Here is a 27,074-nt window from a genome sequence, read left to right as displayed (position 1 = left end):
AAAGCCAGGGCGCTGGGAACGGTGGAAAGCTTCTGATTTTCTAGTGTCAGAAACATTCCGAACATTAACACTGGAAACCAGGTACGCCAAATGGACATCTGTCACACACGCCCCCCAACAACAGCTGAATACACAGTCCTCTTGAGCGCCCATGGGACATTCCCCATGACAGACCATGTGCCAGGCCACAAAATGAGCCTCGGTGAAGGGAGAAGGACCGAGACCAAAGCAGAGGTGTTCTTCAGCTGTACTGGCACGAAACTGGAAATCGACAGTGAAGGAAACGTGGGAAATTCAAAAATATGTGGAAACTACACACTCCTAAACAACCAGTGAGTCAAAGAAGAGACCATCAGGGAAACTGAAAATTAATTTGAAAAGAATACAAACAAATGCACAGCCCGGGCCAGCACGGTGGCTCACGCCTCTCATCCCAGCACTGTGGGAGGCCAAGGCGGGAGGATCGCTTGAGTCCAGGAGTTTGAGATCAGCCTGGGAAACATGGTGAAACTCTGTCTCTATAAAAAAAATACAAAAATTAGCCGGGTGTGGTGGTGCACTTCTGTAATTCCAGCTACTCAGGAGGCTGAGGCATGAGAATGACTTGAACCTGGGTAGAAGTTGCAGTGAGCCAAGATTGCACCACTGCAACCCAGCCTGGGCAATAGAGCAAAACTTTAAAAAGAAAAAAAATAGCACAGTGTATCAAAAACACCAAGATGTAGCTAAGGCAGTGCTGAAAGGGAAATTTATAACTGTAAATGTCTACATTCAAAGAAAGAAGAAAAATCTCAAATCAAAAGCCTAACTTTGCACCTTGAGAAACTAGAAAATGAACTAAACCCAAAGTGAATAAAAGGAAGAAAATAATAAACGTGAGAGTGGAAATGGGAAGTAAAAATACAGAGAATGGAAAAACAAAAGAGATAATCAACAGAACCAAAAGTGGGTTTTTTGAAAATAATAACAAAATTGACAAATCTTTCACCAGACTGACCAAGAAAAGAAAGATGGGGCACAAACGACTAAAATCAGAGACTGAGCACCATGGCTCACGCCTGTCATCCCAGCATTTTGTGAGACCGAGGGGGAAGGATCGCTGAGGCCAGCATTCAAGATCCCCCTGGGAGAACATGATAAGACCCCATCTCTAATAAAAATAAATAAACAATTACAAACCCAAGTTTCTAAAATCAGAAATGAAAGAGGAAACATTATTGCCGACCTGACAGAAATAAAAGGATTCCATAAAAACACTACGAACAATTGTACACCAAGAAACCAGACCATCTAGACACAACAGCCAAACTCTTAGAAGGACACAAACTACCGAAAGTGACTCAAAAATGACCCCAAGGAAGCATGTGGGGTGTCAGCCCCGCCCTCGGTCTCCTCGACCGTTCAGCGCAGGGTGGGGAGACAGGGAAGCATGATCCCCGTTCCCTGGCCTGCATTTCCAAGTCTGAATCCCCCAGCACCCAGGGGAGGGCCTCGTAGGAGGAGGTGCCACAGGCTATTGTGCCAGGAGCCACCGGAGGCTGCAGCGGGGGCTGGGGCGCTGGGTTCCTGGAGGGTCTCCTTCCAGTCACAGAATGCCCCTGGGGAAGAAGCCTGGGTCTGAACCCCCCAACCCTCCTTGGGCAGATGTGTGGGACCGGGGCCCCTTCACACGGTCCTTTCCAAAATCTCATCCCTCCTAGGGCCAAGAGTGGGTGCCAGGCCTGTGCTGGGAAATGAGCACATTCAGATTTGGGCCCAGCCCCTGGAGCTCTGGTCCAGGCCACAGGAGGCACCTCTGAGTAGTCTCACTATGCCATGACAAAGCGCTGCAAGGCAGAGGGGAGTCAACAGTATCCCTTGTCTCAGCCGTTTCCCTGCACTCAACTTCCTCATCTATTCTCTGCGGCCTACATTTCGGACAGCCCTGCCCACCTACTGTCCGTTCACTGCTCGGTCTGCACTGACTGTTCGATAGCACTCCATGGCTCCCCAGTGCTCTTGGGGAAAAGGCCAAGCCACAGCCTGAGGCCCCAGACCCTGCTTAGCTCTCCAGAAGAGCTTCTCACTATCCAGCACCCAGCCCACCTACTCCCAACTCTGCACCTCCCTGCATAAGCCCTGCTCACTCACCCCCACTCACACCCCACTCATCCCCGCTCCCACTCCCGTTCACTCACCCCCACTCACACCCCACTCATCCCACTCACATTCCCGCTCACTCACCCCCACTCACACCCCACTCATCCCCACTCACACTCCCGCTCACTCACCACCACTCAAACCCCACCCATCCTCGCTGACTCACCCCCACTCTCTCACCCCTGGGCCTTCACACAGGCTACACCACCAGCCCCTCATCCACACCTATTACTTGACTAAATCCTCTCAACCCTCTGGTCCCAGACTAAAGAGGCTTCCCTCATCCGGGGCCAAGTGCTGCCCCGCCATCACGCCACTCACCCTTTTGTGGCTTCTCTGGCCTGAAGCTCACATTCCCACGCTCAGCACCTCCCTCCCGAGGACCCCACAAGCCCCATTTGTGGGTGTGGCCTGGCACACTCAGCACAAGCTGCTTTTGCGTGAACTGCTCTGTGGCTTTGGGCAATCACCCGCCCCGTGTCCTCTGTGAAGTGGGATGACCGGTACACAGGGCTGCCGAGATTCCAAGCAAACACAGGCACAAGAACTGGCGTTCAGGGCCTGGCTCATGGAGGGGCCCCAAGTCCCAGCTCAGCACAACATGCCTTGATCCCAGGGTTATGTCTAGGGATTCCCAGCATGCAGGACTTTCCATGCTCAAGGCAGGATGGTCCCTGGGCAAACCAGGAAGAACTGGCTGCTTCAGTAGGGCACAGAGGGCCTGGCCCTGCATGGGAACGGCCTGTCTCCAGGGCATTTGCCAACATCTGCTGCTGGCCATGACTCAGCACTTTCGATGGTGGAAAAACCACCACTTGTTTCCGAATCACAAACCCTAGGTGTGCCCTGACCCAAGTGGTCCCAGAAGGCGCACAGGAGGAACTGGGGCACTCACTCTCCACGTGGTCCATCTCCACGGCGACCAGAAGGGCCCACTCGTAGTAGCCCTTGCACTGCTGGGCCGGGCCCTGGTGGGTGAAGAGGTAGCCCAGGAGTATGTGGGTGAAGTCCCGGCCACACTCCCCACGGGGAAGCCTCGAGAACAGACGTACAGCCTCCAGGAGGTAGTGCTGGGCCAGCCTGCTGGCACCCGCGTGCAGGCACAAGGTGCCAAAGTTGGCCAGCAACACTGCCTGGTTCCTCCGCTGGCCCAGGTCCCAAGCCACCCATAGGGCGTGGTAGTAGCCCTCGGCTGCCTGCCTCGTCCGTCCCGTCCTCTTCAGAGCCACGGCCACCAATGTTGGCAATCACACCCTCCTGGTCCTCGCTGACTACCACTGCATCCTGGACAGACTGCAGGATGTTCAGGGCCACCAGGCTCTGCCCATGAAGCACATGCAGCCAGGCCAGGGCCACCAGGGGGTCCACGATGGCACGGACTCCGGCAACAGCACTGGTTTCCACCGACTGTGTCATGAAGGTGATGGCTGGGCCATGGTAGCCATGGTGGCTGTACGGCTGGGCCAGGCTGGTGTGGAGAAGGCCGCGCAGTGCCTGGCCTGTGCCTGGGGTTAGGGAGGCCAGCGCTCGCCTGAGGTAGTGGGAAGTCTGGGTGGGGAGGCTGTGGGGCTGGAGGGCGTTCTGGAGCACCAGGTTCACGTTCCTCAGCGAACCAGCCAGCGAGTCCTGTGTCCTCAATGAGGCCACCTTGACACAGGTCAGCACCAGGTGGGGCAGGCACTCGCGGCTGTAGATGTCAGCCAGGAGTAGGCAGCAGTCTGAGAGCCACGCAGCGTCTGGGGCTCCCGAGTCTCTGTGCAAAAACAACAGCTGCTCTAGGAAGGGCAGGGCCTCCTCAGGCTGCTTGAGGTGCACGTGGTGCCTGGCCAGCAGGAAGCAGGCCCGGGCCTAGGCCTGCTGGCTCTGGCCACCCACCGCCCACTGCAGCACCAGCTGCAGGAGCTCCCCGTCTGCCTCGGTGCTGCAGATGTGGCCGGGCGTCCCCAGGAGCAGGGCCATGGCTTTGGGAACCACCTGTGTACACTTCTCCTGGTTCTGCTTCCAGTAAATGCTGGCCAGGTTGGCGTACACAGCCACCACCAGGAACAGGTCCCCAAAGCTGCCCTCCAGGACCCCCAGTGTTTCCTCCAAGTACACCCGGGCCTGGGACAGCTTGAGCTTCCTGCTGCACAGCCGCCCCAGGAGGAAGCAGAACCTGGCCAGGGCCATGAGGAGGCCACCTTTCTTGGCCGCCCCTGGGGCCTGTGCCAGGCGCCCAGTCAGCTCCTCCTCGTCGCTAAAGCTGCTGAACATGCTGCTCAGCCATGGCAGAGCCACGTTGTACAGGCCACAGAAGCTGGCCTTGAATCCAGAGGTGTTCAGGAACAGCAGCAGTGATCTCAGGGCCTCTGGATCCTCCCAGTTGTCCTCAGCTTCCAAGCAGAAGGAGGGCTCCTCGGGGTCCTGCAAGCTCACGTTGCTGGATGCTACACAGAGACCCCAGGACGCTGGCTCCTGGGGGCAGCCTGGGCAGGTCTTGCATTGTTCCAGAACATTCTTCACCTTCGGCAGGGTCTCCTGTGGCTCCAGGCCCAGGCAAGGTGGAGGTATTTCTGCAAGTCACAAAAACACCTAGACAGATTAGAGTCCAACAGTGAGTCCTTGGTCCACTTGGGGCAGGATCCCCGCATCCCCGTCCTCTGTGTCCCTGGCGCAGCTTGCCATGAGCCCTTGAGAATTATGCGCAATGCAAACCCGGGGTCTGGAGCACGTACGAACTCCGGGGACACAGAGAACACGCAGGCCCGTGGCCCGACTCTCCTACAAAATCACCCTTCTGTCCTGCTTTGTCGCCACCTCACAGCATGGTTTTAGGAGACTATGTCAGCTCAGTGATCCCTCAGAGATGCCTTTCCCTTTAGAAAGAATCAAAGCCTTCTAACTGGACCCATGTATATGCAGCACAACAAGTACAAATGTAACTTTTGTCAGCATATTGGGGCCCCCCGGTGGGGTACAGGAATCCATGAAATCCTCAACAGCCAATCAGAGCTATGGATCAGCTCAAAAGCTGCTATGCAAAATTGGTAAAGCCACCGACGGCACAGGACAGGGGTGTTGTACCCATGTACCCAGCTCCGTGCAGGGAAACGGACCATCCCTGCAGGAAGGATGGGAAAGCTTCCAGGCCCCTGTGGCCACTTTCACCTTGGATGGTCTGAAAACCTGAAGCCCACAGTTCCTAAAGGGTTAACCAAGGCCAGACTGCTCCAGCAGCCCACTGGTGTCTGCTGGCTTTGGTGGATTCCTAGCCAAAGCCCCCTCCCAGAGGTGAGCAAACAAGCGCATTTCCTGTTGGAACACCTGGGATGAAAGGAGGCATTACTGGGAAGGAAAAAACTAGATTTAAACAGACTCTCTGTTTCAAGCTCACATGTAAAAACTATTTTCAATACAAACTGTCTCCTTATTCATCTGTAAAGCCTTGGAATTAAAAAAATAAATAAATATGATTTAGAGGCAAATGTGACTTGACTACACCAGATGAGCTAAGAAATCTCCCCCACCCGGCAGAGGCACACAGCCCCTCCCAGCCACTACCCTGGCCTCCGGGGCAGCTGGAGAGCCACGTGCCTTTGCTCCAGAGACTTTGGCAGAGAGTGGAACCACCCCCTCCCCGAGGCAAACCTACAACAGCCTTCCCTTCCCCACTGGCTTCCCGGGCCTCCTCTGGGACCTTGTGCCTGCATCCCAAATGTACTGGGATGGATCCCATTCCCAGGGAACTTCCAAGGGCCCTTGGTGCATCCACATCACCAGGCTGTCCACATGCGGGCCCTGTGTGAGGGGAAGCGACAGAGTCGCACAGGGGAGACGGGAGGGCCTCCCTGAATCAGCCCCTCAGGAAGGAGCAGACCCTTCAGGGACCTCAGTCGAGGCCCCTGCAACCTAAGGCTCTGAATTCTGCTCCCCGCTGAGGGCTGTGTGGCCTCCCATCTCTGAGGCAGAGCACAGGGCAAGCTGCAGCTTCTCCAGGTCATGAAAAAGGAACCCACAGCTACGTGTGGGCCCCAGCAGTGGAAAGGATGCCCCACCTCGGTCGGGGACCAGGCGGGGGTCAGCATGTTCATTGGAAGAAGTGTGGGACCCCACAGCCTCCAGTGCCAGAGTAGACGGGAGGTTCAGGCCCACCTCAGGCGACGTCCCCCAAGCCCCCAGCCCGCACCACAGAGGGGTGACTGTCGCATCCAATGCCCACTGTACTCAGCTCTGTCCCCTCCCCCGGCATTACCCCAAGGCCCAACTCATAACCAGAGGAAGCCTGAGCACTGGCAAAACCCACCTTGTTCCTGTGGCTGTTCGGTCTCAGCTTCCTCTACTGAGTCTGGCAAGGGAGAAAAGAGAAGCAATGAACACCCCCAGCCAGCACCTCTGCTCCCATGTCAGGTTGAGCTGGTGTCGGTGTTGCAGGGTGAGAGCATTGCAGGGTGCAAGGGTTGAAAGTCATATCATCCTCTTCCCTCCTGGATCATGGGAACAACATCACTGGGGGGTGTACACTTTCTGCGATATTGGGAGTAACATCGTCTTCCGTGCCTTGGAATATTAAGGACAATATCACGGGGGGGCGTGTACATCTTCTGCAATATTGGGAATAATATTATCCCCTCTCCCCATGCATACTAGGAAATATATCAGAGTGGGTGTTCACCTCCTGCGATATGGGGATTAATACCATCTTCTCCCCTTCTGGATATCAGGAAGAGTATCACACGGGGGTGTACGGTGTCTGCGATACTGGGAGTAATATCATCCTCTCAGCCTTGGAATATTAAGAAGAATATCACAGGGTGGATGTACACCCCCTACCATATTGGGAGTAATATCAGCCTCTCCTCTCCATGGATATTATGAACAATATCCCAGGCTGGATGTACGCCTCCTGCTCTATGGGGAGTCATATCCCTTCCAGGATACTCATAACAATATCACAGGGCGGGTGAACACAGCCTGTGATACTGGAACTATTATCATCCTCTCCCCATCCGGATACTGGGAACCATATCACAGAAGAGCTGTACCCTCCCTGCGATATTGGGAGTAATATCATGTGCTTCTTCCATGAATATTAGGAGCAATGTCACCGGGTGGCTGTCCATTCATTGCTATGTTGGGAGTCATGTCATACTCTACCCCCTGGATATTAGGATCAGTATCACAGGGTGAGTGTACACCTACTGTGATATTAAAACTAAGATCATGGTCTCTGTCCCTGGATATTAGGAACAACACCACAGGTAGGTGTACACCCCCTGCAGTATTAGGAGCAATAATATGATTAATTAGTAAACATCAATGATCGATTTTAATAATTATCAGGCTGATCTCGAACTCTTGACCTCAGGTGATCTGCCTACCTCAGCCACCCAAAGTGCTGGAATTACAGGCGTGAGCCACCGCGACCAGCCAACACTTCTTGACATCTCTTTTTGGACCTCAAATTTAGCATGCCAAAAACACACTTTTGATTCCCCCTGCTATAACCCACTCCTCCCATAGTCTTCCCGATCCCAATAACAGCATCTCTAGTCTTCCAGTTACTCAGGCCAAAATCCTTGACATCATCCTGAAAACTTCTTTTTCTCTCTCTTGTCATCCAACCCATTTAAACTCTCCTTTCAATATATATGCCAGACCTAACCACTTCTCACCTTCCTCATCATTTCCAACCAGGTCCAGCCCTCATCATAGCACTTTGAGTTACTGCAAAAGCCTCCCAATCGCCAGGCACAGTGGCTCATGCCTGTAATCCCAAGCACTTTGGTAGGCCAAGGCAGGTGGATCATCAGAGGTCAGGAGCTCAAGACCAGCCTGGCCAACATGGTGAAACCCCTCTACTAAAAATACAAAACATTAACCAAGCATGGTGATGGGTGCCTGTACTCCCAGCTATTCGGGAGGCTGAAGCAGGAGAATCACTTGAACTCAGAAGACAGAGTTTACAGTGAGCCGAGATCGTGCCGTTGCACTCCAGCCTGGGTGACAAGAGCAAAACTCCATCTCAGGAGGTTAAAAAAAAAAAAAAAAGCCTCCCAACCCACCTCTCTCCTTCCACCTTTCACCCTGCCCTGCATTCTACCTTCCTCTCTAAAACATTTCAGAAGAGAAAAAAATTATATCCACAGAGAGAGAAAGTACAAATGGGGTGAAATGTTTGGGGAATCTGAGGGAAGAGTATATGGGAATTCTCCATACTATTTTTGCAACTTTTCCATAAGTCTGGATTATTTCGAATTGAAGAATTAAACAAAGAAAAAAAAAAAAACACTATCTCCCTTTGTGAATCCATCCTGTCTTTCCCCTGGCAACTTAAGGACGCTCTCAACTAACACATCTATTTTTTCATGAACACTAAAAGAAATGTTGCCTAGCTTTGACTTTCTGTGCTTGGCAGTAGAAGTGTGTGTGTGTGTGTGTGTGTGTTTCATATATATGTGTGTGTGCATATATATATGTGTGGGTTGTATGTACATATAGAGAGGGAGAAATATATATGTGTGTATATATATAAATATATATTGTATATTTACAACGGTAATGTGTGTATATATATAAATACATGTGTGTGTGTAGATATATATAATACATACCCCATAGCCTGTCCTTAAGCAGTTCTAAACTTAGTCGGAAAAATACATACCTAAGCAGAGAATTTCAATTTAATATGATGAATATTTTGATAGAGGGATGTGTTGCTATGGAACACGTTGCTAAGACACAAAACCTCCTAGATGGGACAATGAATGAACGAAGTTTTCCACCTATAGGCACCCCCTCTGATATCCCCTCAAACCTTTATAGTTATATGCATTTGCTTCCCCCAGGACCCTCGTTTCATAACGGTTAGTCCTAGAGCCTAGCAAGTTCCTACTACAGCTGGCAAACATATGCCATTCAAGAAACAGTGGCGGAGTGAATGACGAGTTAAGAACCACTTGTCAGCCAGTGCTCAGTAATACAACATGCACTGGTATGCAAATTATATTTTTGTTGAAAGCAACAGCAGGATCACAAATTATCTTTCCAGAAAAAGCAAACCTCAAAAGCTTCTTTACCCTACTAAAGCACGTTCTAAGAAGCTCCCCTTATATAAAAGAAAACCTCCTCATTCGTTATCAATGGCATGTAAACCTAATAAGCCTCCGCCTCTGATGACATCTCTTCCATCCCCAGGGCTAGATAAAGGAGGTTCTGGAAACCCTGGTAGTTGTGAAGGTGGCTCCCAGCTCTGACAGTCTTGAACCCTGCGGGCGCGGAGGTCACACAGCAGAAGAACAACCGAGGCAAACATCATCAGGCTTCCAGTATGTTTGAACCAGAGACGGCAAATAGGCTGCAGCCAACTGAAAACACCAGAGATTCATGGTGGCCACCTGAGGGGTTGTGCTCTTAAAAAAATAATAATAAAATAAAAATTAAAAAATTAAAAAAGGAAGAGGTCAAGAATCCATCAGGTCTGACTGAGACGTGTATCAGTGACTAACACCCCGTATGGCAAAAGTACTGTGGTGCGCTTTGGGTACTCACAGCTTCAGCAGTATTCAAAGGCGTGTGTTTCCCTAAGACTAAGCCACGGGAATACCCCCAGCAACACTGCCAGGAGAAACGTCTCCCATGGATTTGGTAGAAACACAGTTGTCTTTAACAAATTAACCCTGAATAAATCCTGACTTATTAGAGCCTGTGAGAATGACATTCTCAATGATAACAGTTATCACTACAATCTCCAAACATCTGAGATCCTGCAGGGAGGAGCTGTGACAGTGCAGGCCAAGTGTCCAGAATGCTTCCCAGACTGCCTGTTAAAGAATAAAAGAAATGAAACCCCCTGTAAGAATGTCTTCCCTCACATTTAGCCAGTTGTTCCTTTGTGTGCATCTCTGTGCTAACATGGCCATTCTTCCCCACAGCCTGAAGTCATATGCTAAAATCAATGAGACTCACATGAAGCCAGAAACGTGCAGATGCGAGGAAACCACCACAAAGGAAATGGGCTGGAGAGTGTGGCCAGGAGGATGGTACTTCCTAGGAAGCAATTACTTCATCTCTGCCCATGAAGCAGGCAGCTGTCATTGTCCCCCAGGCCCACGCCAGCCACTCGAAGTAGGTTCTAACCAAACTACCTCCAACAAGCAATGTAAATACACCACACAATTGGCTTCTGAAAGGACACCTTGCAACCAACAAGAAACTGTAAGCACAACTTTGACAAACTGTGCAACTAAAAACCTTGGAAAGGGATAAACACTGCCACATTTTGACTCAAATACTGTTACGTGGTAGCACTGCGATAATTCACTGAAACAAAAGAATGAATGAGGAATACGTTTATATAGGAATCAGAGGAAGCATGACTAATCATTTAAAGAAATAGGTCAAGAAACTGCTACGTTCAAATGCTACCGTGAGACACTGTCTGGGCCTTAGGCAAATTCACTTCTCTTGGTCCTGTTTCTAGGTTCATCAAAACCCAGCTTTGGACTAGGAATCTATTGCTTCCCAAAGCCTTCCTTCTGTGATTCCAGCCCAGATTTTAGGACTGCTCTCCCACTTGGTATATGAAAGCACTTTCGATGTAGAACAGCAAGAGTACATTTCTGTGTTGAATGTGGTTTGGGACCTACTCTATGAGGAAGAATATCATCATGTAACTTTAAGCATGATGCCAAGGCACACTCTAGATAAGGATAACACATAAGATGTGGCCATACACCTGTGCGTGCCTGGCAGGGAGATGGAGAAGTCTCATTTAATGAAGCCGGGGTGCCTGTTGCACCTGAACATCCTCAGTCCACATCAAGTTCACAACGTCCTTCTGACATCAAACCACAGGTTTCACATACTTTTCCATACTTTCTACCCAAGATTAAAATATGCAGAGCACCGTGATAAAGACGCCTTCATTCCCAGCATGTTGGCTCTCATTCCGTAGAATTACATACTTTCGGTGCAAAATGGTGACCAGGTTTCAGCGGCAAGCAAGACTGGGCTCCGTGGGAACAGCAGGCCCTGCAGGAGCCACCACTCCTGTCTCCACAGTCTGATGCAGCTGCAGAGAAGCTGTGGCTGAGGCCATTCACTTTGTGAGAGAACCGCACAGGAGGGAAAAGGTAGGGAAGGTCGGGAAGAGGGCAATGTCATGCTTCTGAGCCCAGGCCAAGCCATCGCATCCCCTGTGACTTGCACTTATATGCCTAGATGGCCTGAAGTAACTGAAGAATCACAAAAGAAGTGCAAATGCCCTGTCCCACCTTAACTGATGACATTCCACCACAAAATAAGTGAAAATGACCGGTCCTTCCCTTAAGCGATTATATTATCTTGTGAAATTCCTTTTCCTGGCTCATCCTGGCTCAAAAAGCTCCCACACTGAGCACCTTGTGACCCCCACTCCTGCCCACCAAAGAACAACCCCCCTTTGACTGTAATTTTCCTTTACCTACCCAAAACCTATAAAACGGCCCCACCCTTATTTCCCTTCGCTGACTCTCTTTTTCGGACTCAGCCCGCCTGCACCCAGGTGACTAAAAAGGTTTATTGCTCACACAAAGCCTGTTTGGTGGGCTCTTCACACGGACGCGCATGACAGGTAGGTGCAGAGCCAGGGAAGGACCTGTGATGAGAACAGAAAGGAATGCGTCTCCCTGTACACACACTCGGATTTTATGACAATGTGCGCAGGGGGCTGAACTGGATGCCTGAGAACATTCCTCCAAGTTCTTTTGCTGATTTTCTAAATATTGGTGTAAAATCTGAACTCAGACAAAATTTTTTAAAATCGCTTCAATCAACATCTTTGTCTAGTGCTCAGCATCATACCTACGTGATCATCTAGAAAAGCAACTTCTCTTCTAAGGCTCACAGCCTCCTATTAATTCTCAGGGATTTTACAAGGGAATGCACCTCTCATTCGCATCAAGAACTGTGGGGAAAAGAGAGAGAGATCAGCCTGTTACTGTGTCTATATAGAAAGAAGTAGACATAAGAGACTCCATTTTGTTCTGTATTTGAGATACTGTTAATCTGTGACCCTACCCCCAACCTTGTCCTTGCAAGAGACATGTGCTGCGGTGACTCAAGGTTTAATGGATTTTGGGCTGTGCAGGATGTGTCTTTGTTAAACAAGTGCCTGAAGGCAGCTTGCTGGTTAAAAGTCATCACCATTCTCTTAATTTCAACTACCCAGGGACACCTACACGGCCAAACGTCGCAGGGACCTCTGCCTAGGAAAGCTAGGTATTGTCCAAGGTTTCTCCCCATGTGATAGACTGAAACAATAATGCTAAAAGGTTTATGGAGATGTTTGCATATGCATCTCAAGGCACAGCATTTTCCTTTAAACTTATTCATGTCACAGAGATTTTTGTTCATATGTCTTACTGCCGATTTCCTCCCTACAATGATCCTATTGTCCTGCCACTCCCTTATCTTTAAGATGGTAAAGATAATTATCAATAAATACTAAGGGAACTCAGAGACCAGTGCCGGCGTGGGTCCTCTGTAAGCTGAGCGCCGGTCCCCTGGGCCCCCGCTTTTCTTTCTCTATACTTTGTCTCTGTGTCTTATTTCTTTTCTCAAGTCTCTCGTTCCACCTAACGAGAAACACCCACAGGTGTGGAGGGGCAGGCCACCCCTTCAAAGAACACACACAACTACCGTTAAAGAAATGCTTAATTTACTTACATAATTTTTTAAACACCCAGATTTGAAATACAACAGAGAAGACCACTTTTTGATAGCTCTGCTTTCCAACTGCGAACTGCGGGTGGAGAAAATGACCTGCCATGATTTCTAACCAGTCAACAACCTGTCTTCCCTGGCTGCAGTAGAAGCAATCTTTCTGAGCTCAGGATGAAAAAGAACCCAGCTGATTAGGGGACAGACAATCATCAGTTCTCAGCGGGCTTCCCGGGTCCCAAATCCCCATGTGATACGTGGAAGTAAAAAGCTATCAATGACCAAGCATCAGAACGCTTATCCCACCTCGCCATCTGCTTCTCCTGCCATGCAAATTTAAAAATAATAAGCCTGCTATTAGAGAACAGAGTTGGTGCTGCATCTGTCTTCCTAAAATTACAGATAATTACCAGCCCACAATGGCTTCTAATCAGATTTGAGTAGTCCCTTAGACAGGAAGCTAAATTGCCTCAGCCCTAAACTGAGAAGAAAACAGAAACTGGACCGCTTTAGGTTCGATTTTTTCCCCCTTGTTCTAAAGTTGCTGTTCCCGAATCTCCTTCTACTGTCTTGTTTATAAAATGTATAAGAAACAAGGAAATTCAAAGACATGATAGAAATGGCCACTTTTTCTAGGTACAAACTTTGTGAACATTATTTTCAGCTGCTGGGCTTTTTCTCCACAAATTGTGAGCCTGGAGTACATTTTCTCCCTCGTGGTTACACATTCAGAGTCAGGGAATGTGACTTTAGCAGTAAAGAGGGGAGTGCAGTGAGAAGTGATTGGGCACTGAGAAGGGCAGACAGGGACTCTACCTCGGTGGCCTACAGCATTCCTGGGCCTCCGACTTTACTTTTCCATCTGTACAAGGGATCTAAAGGCCAGTGATTCCAGGCCACGACAGCTCTTCATACACACATACACAAATATCACACGCCTGTGTGAAAAGCTGTGACACTTGGCTGATTTTCTGAAGAAGTTATCTTGTATCATTTCTACTCAAGTACTCCACCTCCTTCCAGACAAGTATCTGAGGATGATGGGCTATCCCACAGCCATGTGTGTAACCTCTCCTGCTTACGATCCCTGTTCACATAGCGTTTTCCAAAAGCATTTGGTGGGAAGTGACAGAAGAAAGAAGAATAAGGTTCTTTCAGCCCATTCATTCATTCATTCATTCATTCAACAAATATTGACTAACTATCTACGTGCCAATCACTGGTGATATAACAGGGAACATACATTTTTGTAGGTAGAGACAGACAACCAAAAAGTATGTTAAAGAGTGATCAATACTGTAGAGGAAAATACACCAGGAAACAGGAAAGAAGAATACCCCTAGCCACCCTACACTGGGGTGACGCTAGCGTTACAAAATGGAAACAGCGGCCGGGCGCCGTGGCTCACACCTGTACTCTCAGCTCTTTGGGAGACTGAGGCAGGCAGATCACCTGAGTTCAGGAGTTCAAGATCAGCTTGACCAAAACGGTGAAACCCTGTCTGTACTAAAAACATAAAAATTAGCTGGACGTGGTGGCACATGCCTGTAATCTCAGTTACTCAGGAAGCTGAGGCACAAGAATCACTTGAACCTGGGAGGCAGAGGTTGGAGTGAGCTGAGATCATGCCACTGCACTCCAGCCTGGGTGACAGAGCAAGGATCTGTCTCAAAAAATGTAAAAATTAAAAAAAAATGTAAACAGAGAATAAGATACCAAAAGAAAGAACATGAACGATTAGTTGTAACAAAAGCCTTTGTAAGCTGTTACTTTCCTTCCTGGATCCTTGTCCCTTACAAACAGAAAAAAAAGGCGGATAGGGGGTAGCATCAAAATGATGTTTTAAGATGGTTTCGGGTTTCAGATGTCTGACAGCCATACTCATGTACTTCAAGGAAAAAGCTCTAGCTCTAGAAGCCATCTGGGCAATGGTTTAATGTCTTTTTTTTTTTTTCCAGAGAGTTTTAAAATACAGGAAAATGTGTGTGTTTATTTGGCTGCTCTGTGCCCGCACACGTGCAAACTGTGCTAACAGGTTTCTCCAAGTTTTGCTGAATTTGCCAGCTTGTCATAAACAGGCTTCCATGTCTTAATTGTCTATAAATAACACAAACACACAAAAATGCAAATCAAGACAAACTGTCCCTTCAACTGCTGCTGCCATGATGACAGCAAGCGACAATTGGCCAAATCAATATGCGGAGACTGAAGCTGTCGGGCAGAGAGCACAGGGTCCACGGCTTTTCCCATAGCATTTAAAGAAACAAGCGGAAACGGCTCTCCACACAGGACAGACACGTCCTTTGTTCTTTGAATCAATACTGCCAATGCCCAAAATACTTTCTCCATCACACTATCTATATGGAATTCACGTTCCTTCCAATGCCATGAGTAACATCAGTGATAGACTATGTTGAGCCATAATGACCCATTAGCATTCATTTTCCTCTAAAATGTTGAAATAATAACACTGAGTGTGGGCTCACGAGGTGCCAGGCTCTGAGTTTGATCTCGTTTAGTTCTCATTGAAATCCTGCAAGATCAGTACCATATTCTCTCATTTTTCATAGATGAGGAAACTGAGGCATAGAAAGGCTAAGTAAGTTGTCCATGGTCACAGGTGATTTAGGAAGTTTTCTTCAAACTTTCAAAAGTTAACTACTGCCACTATTACACATGGGTTTTTGTTTGCTTTTGTTTGTTTTGAGACAAGGTCTTGCTCTGACCAGGCTGGAGTGCAGTGGCATGATGATGGTTCACTGCAGCCTCGACTTCCCGGGCTCAAGTGATTCTCACACCTCAGCCTCTCCAGTAGCTGGGATTACAGGCATGAGCCACCACACCTGGCTAATTTTTTAATTTTTATTTTTTGTAGGGATGGGCTTTCACCATGTTGCCCAGACTGGTTCCAAACTCTGGGCTCAAGAGATCCTCCCAGGTCGGCCTCCCAAAGTGCTGGGATTACAGGTGTAAGCCACTGGGCACAGCCCTACACATGTGACTTATACAAAGTCAGAGCAGTGAGCAGGAAGAGAACAGAGAGTTCAGCGAGTCTCCTGGCTGTTGTAACACCATATCCCTCCTCCGTACCGTAATGTGTCTACACCCACCAAGCTCCTAGACGTTGAAGGCAGGCCAGCTCAGAGACGAAACAGCAGTCAAGAAAGGGAAGATGCAGACATGCGTCTTGATTTCAGCTCGAGCGTGCCTCTCTGCCCTGCAGCTGCACAGGCAGAAACCAGGGGCCGTGAGTCTCAGGCAGTGTTTGGTTCCTGGCAGGTCATCTTTTGGGAGACCATCCCATACAATTAGTGTTACACTTCTCAAAAAGGAAGTGTGACTTTTATAGAAAAATCGATTCCATTTGGGAGAAAGGCCTAATAAAACCACAAAAGGATAATACATTCATACAACAACGAATTCAATTCATCTGTCACAAACTGAAATCCCAAAGCCCTCTGGGCACACAGCTGCTTTTCTGAGCTGAAATTCAACTCCAGTTGAGAAACAGGTCAACTTTTCTAAAAAGATTTCTTTTTCACATGCCTTCAATAAAAATTCCTTTCCCTTTTCCAGATTTAATGGCTCTGTTGGCCTTCCTCTCATTTAGGCCATGGACACTGACTGCATGTCTGCTATGGCCGGGACTCCAAGGGAAGCACCCTAGGGAACACAGATGACCGCAGCACAGCGACACCCTCAAGGAGCACACACGAGGAAGGCAAGATGATACAATCGCAGCCTTCACACAGAAAAGAACTTGGCATCCGTACCCCGTCCCGTTTCTAGAAAACAACGATGCTCAGTCAGTAACATTTACCGAACAGCCTGCAGTGTGGAGGCAGCACGAGGGGGTTCCATGCGGGGAAAAGCACCTTCAGAAGAGGGCATGCAAGCAATGTGGAGGTAGGAGACGCCCCCACGCACAAGGGCCAGCCTGGGGGCCTGCAGAAATGCTCATGCATCTGGGAAGAGGGAGAGAGGACAAGATACTTAAATGCTCCAAAATGAACAGAAGCCTCCCAAGAACCTCCCCCGAAATGGGGCAGGGATTTACAAAAGACCAAACCGAGCATGTGCCGTTACCTGAGCATAGCGCCACGGGAGCGAGCTATTCGAGGAAGAAACAGGGTCCCTAGAAGCCTGAGCCTCTACTCCCAGCTCTGCGACTCATTCACCCTGTGACCTTGGTGAAGGCTCTTAGCTTCTGTGAGCCACAAGAGAATCACGGGAAAACAGAAGATAGGAAAACTGCTCTGCATTTTTCACAGAACTGCTGAGGGAATAAAATCAGATAATGGATTTTTAAATTCTCTGTGAATTACAAAGCAAAATGCAAACGTATGAAATCATTCTTACCATTCATAACAGCACCATCAAATTAAGAGCAGAGTTAAGACCACAGCATTTTCCAACCCCCGACTCCCGAGAGAAATAGTGAGTCCAGCCGATGTATTTGGGCGACCCCAGTATCTAGGCTTTGAGAGCCTCAAACCGCTCATGAACTCTGACAGTATCACTCCAGCCCAGTGCTCATTAAGTTCTCCAAGACAGCCAACTGACATAAAATACTACAGCTTTTCCAGCTGGGCTTGAAGCCCTCCAAGCTCACAGCACAGCTCAACAATGAAGAAGAGGTTTTCTGCCACTAGACTCAAAACCTGGCTTTTGTAGATTCCCATAGAAAGAACATTCAAGGCCAGGCATGGCAGCTCATGCCTGTAATCCCAGCAATTTGGGAAGCCGAGGCAGGAGGATCACCTGAGGTCAGAAGTTCAAGAACACCCTGGCCAATATGGCAAAGCCCCATCTGTACTAAAACTACAAAAATTAGCCGGGCATGCTGGCGGGCACCTGTAATCCCAGCTACTCGGGAGGCTGAGGCAGGAAAATCGCTTGAACTCAGGAGGCCGAGGTAGCAGTGAGCTGAGGTCACGCCACTGCCCTCCAGACTGGATGACAAGAGGGAAACCCCATCTCAAAAAAAAAAAAAAAAAAAGAAAAAAAGAGCATTCTTTTTTGCTGATGTTAAATTTCCTGTGCTTAACACAGAGAAATCATACAACACGTAAATCCTGAAAAACATATCATAAAAAGCATTTAGTGACTGAAAACACATTCAATATAACCTGTAAGAGTGAGTTCCCCTCCTCTTTCCAGCCAGCTCCACTGACGCTGTGACCCTAAACAATGCTTCCACTACCACAGAGGAAAATTAATAGGACCACTTACCCCTCTCAGCTGACAGCTAAACCACTGTTTCTCCCTGGGCTCACTAAAGATGACCTTTACCCAAAACCAGGCTGCAACGACCCTGTAGATGTTGACTAACAATTTCAAAATTCCCATATTCTTTGTCCACTCCTAAGGAAGATGAACTGAAGCCAGGTGTCTCCAAGTCAGAACTAACAGAGGCCTTAAACATGAGATGGCCCATTCCCTTCTTTGACAACCGGGGGATCTAAAGCTGAGCATATGGAAGAAAACAACCTGTTTAGTAACAAAGTGAAAACCAAACCCTAGTCACCCAACCTCTGGTCCGGAACTCCTGCGACAATCCAGCGCCCATACAGGATGAGTCTCCCTAACCAGAAACTCCAAAATCCACAACTTTTGAGTGCCGACGTGACGCTCAACGAAATGTTCATTGGAACAGCTCAGACTCGATTTTTGAATTCAGGAGGCTCAACCAGCAAGTATAATACAAATATTCAAAAATCCAAAAATGTAAAAAAATCTGAGACACTTCTGGTTCCAAGCAGTTTGAATGAGGGATATTCAACCTGCATTTTTTTTTTTTCTCTAATGAAGGAAATTAAAAACGAGGCCCGAGCAAAGTCATTCAATCCATACTAAAGTCATTCAATAGTTTAATTAGTACCCATTTAAAGTTAAGTGCTACCCGCAGATATTTAAAAGGACGAATACTTACATGCCTATAATCCCAGAACTTTGGAAGGCCGAGGCGGGAGGATCACCTGATGTCAGGAGTCCAAGACCAACCTGGCCAGCACGGTGAAACTCCATCTCTACTATAAATGCAAAAATTAGCCGGGCATGATGGTGCACACCTGTTATCCCAGCTACTCGGGAGGCTGAGGCACGAGAATCGCTTGAACCTCGGGAGAGCACGTTGCAGTGAGCCGAGATCACACCACTGTACTCCAGCCTGGACCACAGAGCAAGACTCTATCTCAAAAAAAAAAAAAAAAAAAAAAAAAAAAAAATTTTAAATTGTGTTTTCACATGGAGCCCATGTTCCCAGAACACAAGCCCTGCTGTATGCTCCAAGGGCACACAGGGTGCCCCTTTATCTTAATGCTCACCATATTCCATGGCAGCCATTGGCACGTGTCTGTCCATCACACTAGACTTCCTGCGCATGAGGCAGGGATCATATATTATTACCTTTCTGTCCCCAATGTCTGCCCTAGAAGACACTCAGTAAATGACTCCTGAACTAAGTCAGTTACTAAGATATGTTAAACTTGTATTAACAAAATTGATTTAATAAGTTTGCTAATGCAGCGCTCGTACCACTCAGCTTAAATCTCAACCTGCGGATTTATCTTGTGTTCTGCTAGATTATCACCTATTAACATTCAGGAAGCACCTAGTATGTGCTAGGCATTACTAATTGCTGGGGACCTAGTAGTGACAAAACAACATTCCTTGTTCAAAGAGAAGTTCTAGTATAAAGAGGAATAGAAGGAACAGGCTAGATTGATGAGAGAGCTAAGAAAAGGACAGGCTGCCATGGGAAGCACCTGCTCTTGTCTGGATGGTACACAGTTAACAAAGTCTGAGTGCTTCATATAGCATAAGATCATCTCCTCCAAAGAAGCGAATGAAGCTTTGATTCCCCAGTACCAGAAGTCATCATAAAGGTGCGTACAGCCCCATGCTTAGTGTAGGAAGTGAAACCAAACAAACAAACAAAACTCCAACTTCCAGAGGCAACGGTCCAATTATGAAATCCTCTGGCTACGTTCAATTGAAATTCAAGGTATTCAAGAGGCCAATATTTAAGTGATAAATTCACCCAACCGCTTAAAACTAAAGTAGTCTTTGGTTCAAGGGGTAAAGGTATAGTACCTTTTACAAATTTATTAGCTCTTAATATTTACATTTAAATATGATGATGATGGTGTAATAATAACTTTACTGAGTAGTTACTATGTGTTAGGCACCAAACTAAGCACTTTACACACACACTTGCACGATCCTGTGAGATGATAATGACCCCTTGTCATCCCATTTCATAGATGAAAGTCAGGTTTATATATGCTTAAAAACTTGTCCCAAATGACACAGCTAGTTAGCAAAACCCAGGCAGCCTGACTCCATAGGCCTTGTTTGAAGAAGTAATATTTATAAACTGTCCAGCACAGCGGTGGTACAAACAAGAGTTCAATAAATGCCTAAAGAGTACTTCATACCCAAAATCGTTTCCTGCCAATCAAACTGGACTTACTATGCTTCTGCATAACCAACTGTCAAATTATTGTTCCATGAAGAAAAGGTGGAATGGGTAGAGATCAGAATAGAGTGAATAACTGGTCAATGTACTTCATGACAGGTAGTAACAGGATGTGGCATTTAGGCTATTTCCACACTTGTTTGCATAACACTTTTTCACAGTTCTAAAGCACAAGAGCCATTCTAAGCTGGTGAAAGCGTAAGGCATGTCTATGATCCCGGACTCCAATTCACTGTGGATCAGTGGATCTCAACCTTTACTCAACCTTTAGGGTATATCAGAACCACCTGGGGGATTTTAACCGCACTAGAGCTGCCCAGGCTCCATTCCTGCAGATTCTATTTCAACTGGTCTGGAGTAAGCACGCATGTGTTTTTCACAGCCCCCCAGACGCAGCTAGGTTTGCAAACCACTGTCCAAGATGCTCTCACACTTCCGCTCCGTTCAACACACACTCACTGAGATTCTAAGCACTATGAATCGGACTAAGTTGCTCCACTCCCTAATAATATTGGCAAAGAAACCAATATCAGAGATTTATTCCAGTCCAAACCAAATAAATTGCCGGGTGAAAAAAATGCCCTGGCATAGTTTGTCATACAAAACAACTTCCTGTATCTTCCCGGTCAGTAGCCTAGAGACTGACTCTGAGCCACGAGAATTCAGAATCAGGGGAAAATGCCAGTTTGAGGCATCTGCCACACTCCTAGCACACCCCCAAAAGCGCCCAGCTACATTTCACATCCACTGTCCTAACAGGGGTCGAAATAGGGAAGAGCAGTGCAATACAGAAAACAGAGCCTGCTGGGCATCAAAAGGCTGGAGAATTCCAGTCCTAGCCCTGCTACCAATCGGTCTGGTCACTTCTCTCTGGTCCTGGTGTGGCCAACAGTTATGCACGAGGGTGAGGCATAAAAACACAGAAGTCAGGCAAGCTCCAGCATCCAAAATACATAGAAATTAAAAAGCATTAAGGTGATATCAAGGAATGTATGCCATCAACCAGAAAAGTAACTGAAGTATTCCTTTTCCCATTCTTAAGAAATCAAAAGTGGAAGCAAAAAATTGAGCAATCAGCCTACCAAGTTGACTGGGGCAACAGAATACACTCACGGATTCTGTTCACAACAGCGGGGGTGACAGACCAAAAGGAGAATGGCACAGCGTCCCTCTCTCCTCTGTCCACTCATGCAACCAGCACGTGAGTGCGTCCACATGCAGCTCCCAGTCTCCTGTCCCACTGACGCCAGCGTCCACTCACCACAAGCCTACTAAGTGCCACATGTGCTAGGATGCTCCCTCATCTCATCACCATAGACATCCCTGCTGGAGGTGAGTATGTGACAGACGAAAATCACGGAGGCCTAGGGAGGTTGAGACCCGCATTCCCACTGCGGTGAGGGTGTGTTTGAGAGGGACCCCACGGCTGGGCCCTCCATGCCGCTCTCCTCAGTAATCACTCCCAGACCAGAGCAGTGAGGGAGAATTTTCTTCCTCTTACTATTTTCAGCCCCTTGGCTGACCCACCGTTCCCCAGAAAGCTATCGCGTTCTGGCAGCTCTGAGGCCACAAAGCCATAAACGCACGGGACACACAGCCCATCTGTCTCTAACGGGTCTTTTACTTGTCATGCTCGTCATTTCAAAGAGCAGATGGGTTAAGAAAGACTTGGCAAGTTACCACGAAATGACCCCTCCACTCCTTCCTGGGGGAAGGGTGACTAGTTAGCAGTCAGGCTGCCTTTCTTCCCCCACTCCCTGCATTCCTGTCCCTAAGGAGCCACAGACAATCCCACCAAATAGAGGCAGGAGACAGCCTCCTCCTTCCTACAGCTGGTGGGGGGAAGGGTCCTCTCGGGCCTTTCTAACTGCATGAAAACCAAACTGTGAGCTGTACTGACCTGGGCCTCACCCATGTTGCAGTCACGTACAACACAGGTGCCCAGTGGTATCATCAGGCAGAACTACGAATGTGCTTTCCATCGTTTTCATACAATGATTCCAGAACCGTTATCCACACAGTTCCACTTCTCACACATACGACGTACTTCACGGATTACACAGCATGTTCACCATGCCCCTCATCTGCTCCTCCCAGTAGCCTTGTGTGATCCCTTGAGTATGTTTTCCCATCTCCATTTCTTAAGAAATGGAGTTTCTGAGGTTATGAAATCAAAACTTTCCCAAGAACATCCAGCTAGTGTTAGAACCAGGATATGAGGGCTTCTGATTCTAGAACTGGTATTTGTGCCACTATTCCACATGGGCCCCTCCAGGGATTTCTGCCTGATCTTAAAATGCAGACAGCAAATCCGTCTCTCTACAGTCCTGGGGTTCCCTATAGACAAGAAGTCAAACTTCTAACAGAAAGCTTATACTTATTTGGAAGGCTACCCGGGATATTTCTTTTAAGTTAGTTTGTTCATGTTTTGGAAAGATTGCTCCAATGGCAATGCGGGGCATGAAGTGTAGAAAGGATTCCATGATGAGTCAGAGAAACAATTCGGTGGCTCTTACAACGGTTCAAATGAGGCATGAGGCGCAAGCAGAAAGGACAGAGGGAAAATGCATTGGAAAGAAATGCAAAATGAAATCCACTCAGACCCAGGATGGAAAAAAGGGGAGTAAACATAATGGTGGTTTCTAGTTTGAAAGACTGATGAACACGGATGTCATTAACTACTGCAGAGTGGTATCTGGGGCCTGGGTGCACCAGTTTGTTTAACCATTCACCTGCTGAGCAGTCTCCAGGTTGTTTCCAGTTTCTAGCCTTTATAAATAATGCTGCTATGAACAGATACATATAGGCTTTTGTGTCAACATAAGTCTTCATTTCTCTGGGATAACTGCCCATGAATGTGAGTGCTGCCTCCTATGGCAATTGCACATTGAGTTTTTTAAGAAACTGTCAAGCTGTTTTCCAGAATGGCTGTACCGTCTTCCATTCCCACCAGCCAAGTGTGAGTGATCCCATTTCCCTGCGTCCTCAGCAGCATTGGTCTTGTTACTACTTTTTATTTTAGGCATTCTGATAGGTGTATAGTGACGTGGCTTTAGTGTGCATTTTTCTGATTGCTCATGATGTTGAACAGCTGTTCATGTGCTTATATGTTATCTGAAATGTCTCTTCAGGTCTTTTATTCATTTTCAAACTAGATGATTCAGTTTCACTGCTGAATTTTGATAGTTCTTTATATATTATAGATATGAGGCCTTTATCAGACATGTGGTTTGCAAATAGTTTCTCCCAGTCTCTAGCTCCTCTTTTCATCTTTATTTTGCATTTTACATTTTAGTCCATGATCCATTTTGAGTTAATTTTTGTACGAGGTATGAGGTTTAGAGCAGAGTTCAGGTTTTTTTCCTATGAATAATCAGGTAGCCAGTAACTTTTTTTAAGAGACAAGGTCTCACTCTGTCACCCAGGCTGCAATGCAATGACAAGATCAGAGCTCACTGCAGCCTTGACTCCTGGGCTCAAGTTATCCTCCCGCCTCAGCCTCCTGGAGTAGCTGGGACCACAGGCAGGTGCCACCATGACCAGTTAATTTTTTTAGTTTTTGTAGAGACAGGGTCTTGTGCCATGTTACCCAGGCTGGTGTGGAACTCCTAGGCTCAAGTCATCATCCCACTTATATGGGGCCAGGCAGTGGCACATGCCTGTAATCACAGCACTTTGGGAGGATGAAGCAGGAGAATCACTTGAATCCAGGAATCCCAGACCAGCCTGAGCAACAGAGGGAGGCCCTGTCTCTGCAAAAAATTTTAAACATTAGCTGGGCATGGTGTTGTACACCTGTGGTCCCAGCTACTTGGGAGGCTGAGGTGGGAGGATCTCTCAAGCCTATGAGGCTGAGGCTGCAGTGAGCCATGATCGCACCACTACACTCCAGCCTGGGAGAAAGTGAGACCCTGTCTCAAAAAAAAAAAAAAAAAAAAAAGAAAAGAAAAGAAAAGAAAAGCTAGAGCATCACCCATATTAAAGACAGGTATTGTCTTTTTGATAATTTAATTACAGTTATATAATGGACATGTAAAATATCCAGTTTGGAAGTTTGAAAAATACATAACTTTAAGTATTCTTACCTTAAAATTCTGATTCCTACCTAAGATATCTCATACTGTTTACATAAGTATCACAATGCCGGGACAACAACTAAAAATGTGTACGAGGGAGAAAACTGAGCATGTATGCCTATTAATTAAGGTATATTCCCCCTTATTACATAAAAAGGTCATCACGGCAAATCCCTGTGACTGTATCTAAGGCAAGCCTACAGTTTTACTTCTCTGTATTATAAAATGCAAGGCTAAAATTCAAATACTAAACATTTCCTGAAGCCAAGGGTAGTTTACTTAAAATAAATGCCTAGGGTCTATATAAAAAATATGAAAAAGCTAGCTACTTCATAGCCATTCCAATCTAAGTTCAGTTTTTTCTTTTTTAATTGACACATAATTGCGTACTGTACATATGTATGTAGTACACATGGTGATGTTATAATACATGTATTGTAGGTGATCAGCATAATTAGCATATCCACCATCTGAAACATTTATCATTTCTTTGTGTTGGTAACGTTCAATACCCTTCCTCCAGTTATCTGGAACTATATATATATATATATATATTTTTTTTTTTTTTTTGAGACAAAGTCTTCCTCTGTTGCCCAGGCTACAGGGCAGTGGTGTGATCACAGCTCACTGCAACATCTGCTTCCCAGGTTCAAGCTATTCTCCTGCCTCGGCCTCCCTGGTAGCTGGGATTACACAGGCACTCACCACTATGCCCAGGTAATTTTTGTATTTTTAGTAGAGACGGGGTTTCACCACGTTGGCCAGGCTTGTCTCAAACTCCTGACCTCAGGTGATCCACCCACCTCAGCCTCCCAAAGTGCTAGGATTACAGGCATGAGCCACCGCTCCCAGTCTGAAACTATATATTCTTGTTAACTATAGTCATCCTATGTTATAGAACACTAGAACTTATTCCTATCCAGCTATAATTTTGTATCCTTTAACAAATTTCTCCCTATCTCCCTCTTCCCCCACCCTTCTCACCCTCTAGGATCCGCTGTCTACTTTCAACTTCCATGAGATCCACTCTTTTTTGCCTTCCACATAAGAGAACATGTGCTGTGTAACTTTCTGTCCCTGGTTTATTTCATAATATCTTCCAGTTCCATCCACGTTGCTGAGAATAACAGGACTTCATCCTGTGTTATGGCTGAATAGTATGCTACTGTGTATAAAGACCACATTTTCTCTATCCATCATCTGCTGTTGGACACCGAGGCTGATTCCATATCTTGGCTATGGTGAACAGTGCTGTAGGAAACGGAGGTGTGGATGCCCCTCCGACACTGATTTCCTTTTCTTTGGGTATCTACACTGTAATGGGACTGCTGGATCACACTGTAATTTCATTTGCAGTTTTCTGAGGAGCCTCCATACTGTTTGCCATAGTGGGTGCCTTAGCTTACTCTTACTCTTTCTCTTTTTTCCCTTCGAGACAGAGTCTCACTGTTGCCCAGGCTGGAGTATAGTAGTGTAATCTCGGCTTGCACACTGTAGCATCTGCCTCCCGGGTTCCAGTGGTTCTCATGCCTCAGCCACCTGAGTAGCTGGGATTACGGGCACCCGCCACTGCACCTGGCAAATTTTTGTATTTTTTAGTAGAGATGGGGTTTCACCACATTGGCCAGGCTGGTCTTGAACTCCTGGCCTCAAGTGACCCACCCACCTCAGCCGCCCAACAGTGCTGGGATTACAGGTGTGATCCACCGCTCCCAGCTAATTTTTGTGTTTTTAGTAGAGATGGGGTTTCACCATGTTGGCCAGGCTGGTTTCAAACTCCTGACCTCAGGTGATCTGCCCGCCTCCGCCTCCCAAAGTGCTGGGATGTCACCGTGCGCCCCGCACCCAGCCAGCTGCTCTAGTGTACACCCCCCTAGAGTGTGTAAGAGCTCCCTTGTCTCCATATCCTCACCGGCACTTGTTATTTTTTGTCTTTTTGGTAATACTCATCCTGACAGGTGAGATGATACCCCACTGTGGTTTTGATTTGCATTTCTCTGATTATAAGTGATACTGAGCATTTTTCTCACATATTTTTTGGCCATTTGTATGTCTTCTTTAAACAAATGTCTGTTCTGTTGGGTGTGGTGACACAAACCTGTAAGCCCAGTACTCAGAACGCTAAGGCAGGAGGACAGCTTGAGCCTAGACCAGCCTAGGCAGCATAGCGAAATCCTAGCTCAAAAAAAAAAAAAAAAGAAGAAGTAGAAGAAAAAAGAAATAGCGTTGTCTGTTCAGCTTTTTGACCTCCAAAAATTAAGAGCCCATTTTGGAATCCGATGACCTGCCTGATTCAGAGACAATCTGTGTTTGGTTCTACTCTGCTACTTCCTATGTGACTTTGGGAAGTTCCCTTAGCCACTTTGAGCTCAACTTCCTCAACATTAACCAGGAATAAGTGCCACCTGCCTCTGCTGGTTAACGCTGAGGACTGAAAGGAGGACCTCCACAACGCCACTTGACAATGCCACCTGGCGGAAGCCCCTCAATGCGGGGCTGGTAGGATCATCTGAAGCTAAGTACAACTTTCCTTTCCACTTTCCCAGGCTCATTCTGCATACGATTAGCAAGGAATAGCGAATAAAGGAAACCAAAATACTTGCTTAATTTTTTATAAGAAATTTTTAAAAAGTGGGGGTGGTAGAAAAATAGGAGGGAGATGAGGGGAAGGAAAAGCAGCCGGTCACAAGTTCTAGTCCAGG

At 47.2% G+C, this 27,074-nt stretch overlaps 1 protein-coding gene across 1 annotated transcript in view; it reads right to left on the bottom strand.

The window, feature by feature from the left end:
• Positions 1-27,074, bottom strand: part of LOC114675431 (SH3 domain and tetratricopeptide repeat-containing protein 1-like) — a 44,005-nt gene that overhangs the window by 10,368 nt on the left and 6,563 nt on the right. The window contains 4 exon segments of the mRNA XM_077958756.1: positions 3,035-3,377; positions 3,379-4,691; positions 6,422-6,467; positions 6,469-6,582. Coding sequence (XP_077814882.1) covers positions 3,035-3,377; positions 3,379-4,691; positions 6,422-6,467; positions 6,469-6,582 — 1,816 coding nt within the window.

Source organism: Macaca mulatta, chromosome 13, assembly GCF_049350105.2.
Source record: "Macaca mulatta isolate MMU2019108-1 chromosome 13, T2T-MMU8v2.0, whole genome shotgun sequence".
NCBI lineage: Eukaryota > Metazoa > Chordata > Mammalia > Primates > Cercopithecidae > Macaca > Macaca mulatta.
Note: the sequence above shows the minus strand (reverse complement) of the source record. Positions and strands in the feature narration are given on the sequence as shown.